Raw genomic sequence first — 8744 nt, 5'->3', positions numbered from 1 at the left:
TTTTATAATACATACATACATGGCTCTATACCCATCATGCTTTAAACCTTGCTCATAACCATGGCAACAACCTATAACAGTCACTGGATCACGGCCAGCACACTAGGGTTTTATAATACAACTCAACAAACTAGCCTCTTATTATATTAAAGTGACCTTTTACAAATATAACATTTATATATTTTCATGGCTCTATACCATCATGGTTTAAACGTGGGTCTTAAGCATGTCAACAACCTATAACAATCACTGCATCACGGCCCAGCACACTAGGGTTTTATAATACAACCCAACAAACTAGGCTCTTATTATATTAAAGTGACCTTTTTAGAAATATAACATTTTTACAAAATCAAAATGGCTAATGCCTCATGTGGATGCTGAGGTTACGTATACAATAGCAGTCATCTTGCAATTGCTGTCATCATCTCTTCTGAAAATTTAATCTGCTTACAGATATAGAAAACAAGAGTGCAAAAAATACAGGGAAGATCACCAAGACTGCAGCCACAACACCTAAGAAGTCACGCTGAAATCCAAAATAATCTTTCAAGAAGTCTTCTACTGCTTGTTGAGGCTTTCCATCAATACTGATTTTCTTTCTCATATCTCCATATTGAGAAGTTATGAGCCCATTCAAAGTCCAGGCTAAAGGGCAAATCCAATAGTACCACACCCACCACCCTGGGATTTGCTGCAACAATTTTGCCCACGAATTTCTCATTAATAAAATAACCCTGAAAATATCCTATTTGGAGTGCACACACCCTAGTGGTCCATACAAAAAAATATTTTCCATATCTCTAGCTAGTTCAATATCACGCATTTAAGATTTAGTATACTCACAGGTTTTGCTATGAGGAAGCCGGAAAAAAGGTTGAAGATGGAATAAAACACAGCTGCAATTACAGATGCAACTTGAACATTTGGGCTAATTGCTACCGTCAGCATCCCATAGTAAGTGAAGTAGAGGAAGGTGCAGAGAGTAACAAAGAGGTACCAAAATAATTTATTCACAGACCAATAGAAACCCATCACTGAGTATGTAATAAGTCCATAGACAACTGTTTGGAAAAGAGTATATGGCAGTTCCACCACTACCTGCAGCGAACAGGAAACCACAACAAAATATTGTTAAAAATAATGGTCTTTCTGGTTTGTCAAATTTATTATTATCCTAATATAATTTTCAGTGATCAACCATTTCAAAATATATTAGAACATGATGTTATAAGAATGGATATGTGTAAACTCGTTCAGAGATGATTATATTCTACTACTCATAACTCCTAAGTCCAAAAAATTAGTTGTGAGCTTCGACGGAAATTAAGATATGTTAAAAATGTGCAAATTTAAGAGAGACTTTGACAAAGACTAACACTATAATTCAGGTCACTTTCAATAATACCGAGAGACTTTGACAAAGACTAGCAATAAATTCAGGTCACTTTCAATAAGACCTTGGATTCCTTACCTGTGCTAAAGCATATACAATTGGAGAATACATCCTAGCTGCTTTTTCTCTACAGAAAACCTGGTGTTCCACATCAACAAAGGGTTGCACAGAGGAGCAATTATTTACTCCTATAAACAACATGGCACCATACATGGCCCCCATCATCTTGAGCAGGTCTTTTTGGTCATTTCTGTTGCAAATAAGCCAGTAATGTAAATACTTTTCATTTTCTTGCCAGTACTGAATTATGTCCAGATAGATTTAAAAAAGAACAGTTAGAACTTAGAACAGATGTTTTTCACTATCAGGTAAGCCGGCATTCAAAACTGGACGACCATATTTAAAGTAAGTGCCAGATTGTATACCGAACAGATAAAGTGTGTTATGACCTCCAATGAATTAGCTTACATTTTCGTCCCTTGTTGCCAATAGATAATGCCAAGGAGCAATGCAGTAAAAAAACTGAAGGATAAACGCACTAAATTGTAACCAGGACTCCGCCAATACGCCCAAAATTGTTTCCATAGGCAGGTTGTGAATTGTTTCCAAGCACACTGCGCATAGTCAGCTGGGAAATAAAGGTCCTTGGCATCTGGAGCTGGAGTACATAACTCCTTAACAAGTTCGTTATTTTGCCTTAACAAAATGAGATTTATTAGTATTTCAGAAATCATTGAAAACGAAAGAATTTTACTGGTTTGTAAGTTCAAAAAGAGTTTTGAAATCCATTGGTTCCAAGGGATTTCCCTGTGTTTACCAAAAAAGAGTTGACTCTTTATAAATCTGACCAAAGTTTATACCAAGGCGCTGCTCTGCACCCATAGAGGTGACCTCTAACATCCATGTTGCAGGATTATACGTGTCCTTAATCTTTGGCACTCCTGGAATAGCCTGCAGATGAAATTAAAGCAAAGCACTATTATATAAACTTCCCTGGAGACTTGGTCTCTGAAGCAACAAATCATTTGTACTTGGACAACCAAAATTGCATGGTATCAGGACTTGATTTTCTACCTCAAAATAGTCAATAACGTTCTTTGAATGGTGACCCAATGCACCAGCATAAATAATTTCACCTCCCTGCTTCATTAGTAGTAACTGTAACCAGTCAAAAGATCACCCCAGTCAGATAATGTGAATGCATCTATCGTCCCAAAAGGAATTTATCAGGCTTCTCGATATTCAGTAATGGTCCTTTAATATACATATTATATAAATCTACCTCATCAAATGCCTCAAAAATGTCAATACTTGGCTGGTGAATAGTGCAAACTATCGTCCTTCCTGTGTCCACTATATTCCGCACTGCTCGCATTACTATAGCAGCAGCACGTGCATCTAAACCTGAGGTAGGCTCATCCATGAATATGATAGAAGGATTTGTCACAAGCTCTACTGCAATAGTCAATCTTTTGCGTTGCTCAGTAGATAAACCACTAACACCAGGAATGCCCACTAGAGCATCTTTCAGACCATCTAATTCGACCAGCTGCATGACTTCACATACAAAAAGCTGTAAAAAGAAAACTCAGAGTCAGCCAACAAAGACATTCATGAAATTCAGACATCTATTAACAGTAGTAAGATTGTGCTGAGGGACTCATTTGCATAGGTCACCTTCTTGGTTTTTGAATCTATTTCAGGTGCAAGGCGCAACCAACATGAAAATATCAGTGACTCGTGGACAGTAACTTGTGGAGAATGTATGTCATTCTGCTCACAGTAACCTGATATTCGGGCAAATGTTTTTTGCACCTTTGGGAAGCCTGAAATTCGTATATCTCCCTCAGTATGGCCACCAGTCTTTCTTCCAGAGAGAACATCCATCAGTGTCGTCTTTCCAGCTCCACTGACACCCATTAAAGCCGTCAAAACACCTGGCCTGAAAGCTCCTGTAATATCTTTCAGCAGGTGAAGTCTTTTCTCTGTCACTCCCCGTTCTTTCGTTTCCTACCACAAAATAAAATCGATGATTTCAAGAAGAGGAAAAAATCCTACACAGTTTAATCACGTCAGGAATGAGTTCCGGTAGGTTCAGTTAAAGTATTACCACTGGCATGTCCACAAAATACTGGATATTTTGGAAAGAAATTGCCAATGGCTGGAAAGATAATATCATTCCTCGTTTTGCACCTAGTAACATGACAGAAATAGATTTCGCCACATGTCAGGAAGGATTTCGATACTAGATATGCTAGCTATTAAATGATGTATGCATTTTTTACATGTATCTAATGTTAGTGAACCAAGAATATTTCTATTCAAAAGTAAATGAAAATCAATCAGAAAGCTTGTTCTGTGTGAACCAGCCATAGTACAGTAAGATTGTAAGTGGTTTTGTATATACACGATTATAAATCTTCGTGTAAATTTCTGTTAAAAAGTAAATACAGATGACAAAAAGCTTTTGAGTGGTTCTATTTGTGATCTATAAATCATAGCATGCTCTTTGCAACATGATACTATTAGGTGACAACCAAGATGGTCACCTTCCCCTGCAGCAAAGTCAGCAGTGCTCATTGACACACTCACTCAAACTGAAGTGTTGAGAGACAGCTCTGACTACTTGCAAAGCAATACAAGTTGCAAGTTTAAAGTAAATTCTTGATAATGCCCCGCTATCTTAAAACTTGTTATGTTATATATAACAAGTTCAACAATTGTAGTTTGTAAAGATAGAATTCATACTTCCGAAATGTATCAAGTTATAATCTACCAATAACAAATTCATGCACCAAAGGCGATGTTATGGATAAATTAGGAGAAATGAGTTGAGTTGACCCCTGACTGGTAGCCACAATTACCATTGATGAAGGCCTACTTAAACACAAAATGACGATGTAAAACCAAAGTGGCAAGGCTGACCTGCAATATAATTGTTAAATGAACTGTAACAATGCTTACTATAACAAGAACATCAATTGAAAACGTTCCTCGCATTAATACCCCTCAATTGGACACATGTTTCCACATTCCATACATGAGATTTCTTCTCAAAAACTGTGCAACACTTGTCCATACTGAGAAATCTTGAAATTATCAAGGGTTTCAACTTATAACTTTGAATGGCTATAATTTTTGTATCTAAAGTTGAAACTGTAGCATATGATCCATGATTTTGCTACGCCACAAGAATATATGTACATGCAAACTGAATTTGATTATGGCATCTTTGCTGAAAGATATAACATTTAAACATCTGTATTCCTTTGAAGCATGTCTTGTCAAAGGTACTACTATATTATTGTAGTTTTCTATAATGAATACTGTAATTTATGAGGAACTCTCTTTTTGTAATTATTATATTGCTTTAGTTGCATCTTATATATGCATGATCACAAACCTTAGCTATTTTTCCCCTAAGTTGAAATTACTTTAGCCCAACTTCCGAAGGGGAAAGGTTAATGAATGCTTAATGGCATTGTCTGTCTCAATTTCAGCTGTGCAGGACGTTCATTAACGATCATATTCTATCAGCTCACTCCAGTGCCGAACTAAGATGATTCATTACCACTATCCTAATAGTAACTCAGTAGGTGCATGTGCGTCCTATCCTCTTGTGGAAAAAGAATGTGTTTTAGAAACAAGGAGACATATATATAATGGGCAATTATTTTTTTCATACTCGAAAACTAAAAATATACCTTAGATTCTAGTGCTCCCGAGTCCCGACACGAGAACTAGCTAATACCAAGTTTTAGCTTAATAAGGGATCTTTGGATAATAAGGTCACAACTAGGTTATGCAAAGTTTTAGTTTAATAAGGGATCTCTGGATAATAGGGTCATGGCATTCAGCTTAACATAGAAAGCTCCTCTAGATTGAATGCATTCATCTAATTACTTGTACTTTATATAATCCTAAATCCTGAGGGATAGATTGAAACGTACATGGTATTGTCCTTGACAATAATGTTGATTGGCCAAAAATGAATAGAACGCTCTAACCCATCTAAAAAAATAAAATTCAAATTCAAGAAGAGACAATAAATCCTTACCTGCGTTGCTGCTCTCTGTGCTAGATGTATGATTGTGAGATGATATCGTGTTTGACTGAGCATGCATATCCAAAATCGTATCTCCATGGCTATCTTGGATTTTAGCAATCTTTTCTCGAGAAATTACAGCTTGAGGCTTGCCAATTGCTGTTTATATCATAAAATATTTCATCAAACAATTAGATAGATAAAGCACGCCACCATCACTTTTATCAAAATCCATAACTATTTCACTCTCCTTGTGAAAATATATTCTCAAAATGCATAATCTATCACATTTGCTAGAATGATACATACGGTTCAAATATGTTAAAGCAAGAGTGTATCCAAGGTTGAATAATACTGTAAATCCAATCAAACTTCCAAGACTTATCCAGTAAAAGTAGTCTTCATGGAAAAGCCCATGAATCTCTAACACCTGTATACCAAGGCTGGTGTTTTGAGAAGTCAACTGCCATCACAGAAGAAAACTCAACTCATTATTCACAGCATCATTTTGTAAAAACTAATAATGCCCATTGTATACTCTGCAAACATTCGTGTTATATTTACAAATTAAAAATAGAGATAGATAAGCATGCATCACTAGATATTATGTCTTAGTAAGTCAATGACTTCCATGCAGATGTCAAAATCACATTGGTGCATTAATCAGGGAGAAAGGACTGATATTTGGAGAAAAATTATGATATAATTAAAACAAGTCACTGAACAGTGTTTATAATCCACCTCATTTGCAAAATACACTGACATTAAGTATCAATAATGTAGATTTGGAACAATCCTCTTGCAAAATGATAAAATCTGATAACATCAGCACAGTCTAGTCCCGATAATGAAAGTTAATGGAAACAGGAATAAACTAACACTACATATGCTCTTATTCACTACCTTTCTCCAACGTGGAGCAAGGAATTCATTGACTGTAATCGCAGTTTCCCCATAATACAAAGGTGATATCCAGCATCCCCATCGCCACCAGTTTGGAATTGAAGCTGTAAGCCAAAACATCAGCTTGACATCCAATTCTTTTTTCAATAGAGAAATGTTGCTGACCTTAATGAACTTGTACAATGGCCCAATTCAGTTCTAAAGGACATTACATTTTCGACCATACTAGATATTTTAAGAAGGGAATGGGCTTACGTCGTGGAATGATGAATCCACTGAATACTATAATAATCAATATTGCCGAAGCACCTCCAGTGTAGGCAACACCTATGCTTCGACAAACTCCAGCCATTGCACGGAACAAAGCGGTTGCCATTTGACTCACACAAAATAAGACAAGAAATTGACGAAAAAACCTAAGGATCATGCCCACAAGTACAACTTCAGTGAATACCCAAATGACATTTCAATGGTTAGAACTTATAAAATTCTTCTTTTTTTTCCATGCAAACAAAAACATTGAAAATTGAAAGAGGAAAAAAAGGAAGCAGGGAACTAATAGAATATGGTAGACTGATTCCCATCAGTAAACAGACAAATTATCACACCAAAATTGTATAAGAATTGAGGAATGTTAATTACTATTATAATTTTTTTTTCTATGGGTGAGTATATAACTAGCATTTGCATCTTATGTTGCAAAGGAAACGCCGTAAGGCATAGAGTGGGGAAGAATAGCATAGAGTGGGGAAGAATAGGGACATGTATAGAGGGGAGAGAATAGAGACATGTGAATGGACATTGTTGAAAACAAGGGTGGATGATAATGAGTTAGAGTTGAAAGTATTAGTTATGTGTATTTTGAATATGAATATTTTGTAAATAATAGTAGTGTGTTTGTTGGAAGCTAGGGTGGATGATAATGAGTTATACTTGAAATGATTAGTTATGTGTATTCGAATATGGCTATTTGGTAAATAATAGTAATGTCTTGTAAAGGTTATCGATTATCCATGTTGTTGTTTTTGTATATGTGAACATGTTTTTGTACATTTTTTTTTGAGATGTAATTTTTCCATATGCTACCTATTTATGGTGTTCTTAGAAAATACTATTATATTGTAATGGAAGAGGTGAAAGAAATGATACGAGATTGTCAACAACATCATGATCGTCATTCCATATTTGAAAATCCATGAAAAATTGTTGGAGCCATGATGATAATAATAAAAATTCCAGCATGATTTTGAAAAAATCTAGCTGATTTTTTTGAAAATGTCAATTACAGTGGTCAAGCTTCAGTATTTTGGGTACCCAGGCATTCATGATGGATGCTAAATCCATTTCCGCCATCCAAAAGAAATTTAAACACTCCCACAGTCAAATTTTGGAATTTGTCGTCCAAACAAAATTGTGACCTCTTTAGATAAGATTGGAAAAAAATGGTCTACGTTTGTGTGGGAAACATGATTGAATATCAAAGTTCCAAACGAATGTGTACACGCATAGAGGATTATTATGGAAGATTCCTTCTTCAAGGAATCGTAATATAAGCCATGAGGATATTAAATGTCCTTAAAAATTAAAGCACAAAACTCGGGAGCTTCAAGACCCAAGAATGGAATTTGGTATTTGGTAACATTTTACAAGGGAAACATGATTGAACATCAAAGTTTCAAATGAATGCGTACACACATAGAGAATTATTATGGAAGATTCCTTCTTCAGGGAATAGTAATATTTTCAAACGAATGCGTACACGCATAGAGGATTATTATGGAAGATTCCTTCTTCAGGGAATAGTAATATAAGCCATGAGGATATTAAATGTCCTTAAAAACTACAGCACAGAACTTGGGAGCTTCAAGACCCAAGAATGGAATTTGGTAACATTTTTAAATGGAGTTTCCAATACAAACTGATGGGAATCACCCACAAGCTTTCAAGTTCATGGCCCCTAAATTTTTGCATTCTTGATAATGTGTTCTCACTGTTTCAATGTCAATTTCATGATGGTTCCAAAAAAAATTACAAAACAATTTTATAAGTTTTAATTTTTATCTATAAAATAGCTACTCCATCATGAAGAACGAATATTATTGCTACTCCATCATGAAGAATAGAGAACTTGCGAGCTTTGAGACCCAGGAATGGAATTTGGTAACATTTTAAATTGAGTTTCCAATTCAAGCTTTCTCAATCTGACATAATCACCTACAAGCTTTCAAGTTCGTGGGCCCTAAATTTTTGCATTCTTGATGATGTTTTCTCACTGTTTCAATGTCAATTTCATGATGCTTCCAAAAAACTATAAAACAGTTTTAAAGTGTAAGTTTTTATCTATAAATTAGCTACTTCATCATGGAGAATACACATTTGTTAGGTATTATTTGGCATTTC

The 8744-nt window shown here is 35.4% G+C and overlaps 1 protein-coding gene across 1 annotated transcript in view; it reads right to left on the bottom strand.

Annotated features, from left to right (window-relative positions):
* Positions 1–240: 240 nt before the first annotated feature.
* Positions 241–8744, bottom strand: part of LOC149230900 (ABC transporter G family member 35-like) — a 224362-nt gene continuing 215858 nt past the window's right edge. Inside the window, exons 12-24 of the mRNA XM_089376162.1 lie at positions 6600–6760; positions 6345–6448; positions 5751–5904; positions 5454–5600; positions 3507–3589; positions 3074–3406; positions 2679–2969; positions 2471–2554; positions 2214–2347; positions 1865–2092; positions 1475–1646; positions 847–1101; positions 241–694 (exon numbers count right to left, since the gene is read on the bottom strand). Of these exons, the coding sequence (XP_089232288.1) occupies positions 425–694; positions 847–1101; positions 1475–1646; positions 1865–2092; positions 2214–2347; positions 2471–2554; positions 2679–2969; positions 3074–3406; positions 3507–3589; positions 5454–5600; positions 5751–5904; positions 6345–6448; positions 6600–6760 (2416 nt within the window). The 3' untranslated portion in view covers positions 241–424. The remainder of the gene's footprint in view (positions 695–846; positions 1102–1474; positions 1647–1864; positions 2093–2213; positions 2348–2470; positions 2555–2678; positions 2970–3073; positions 3407–3506; positions 3590–5453; positions 5601–5750; positions 5905–6344; positions 6449–6599; positions 6761–8744) is intronic.

The sequence above is a fragment of the Pinus tabuliformis genome, chromosome J (assembly GCF_031772625.1).
Source record: "Pinus tabuliformis cultivar Carrire ecotype Pingquan chromosome J, CPIR1, whole genome shotgun sequence".
In the NCBI taxonomy this organism is placed as follows: Eukaryota; Viridiplantae; Streptophyta; class Pinopsida; order Pinales; family Pinaceae; genus Pinus; species Pinus tabuliformis.
The sequence above is the reverse complement of the archived record's forward strand: the minus strand, read 5'-3'. Positions and strand labels throughout refer to the sequence as shown.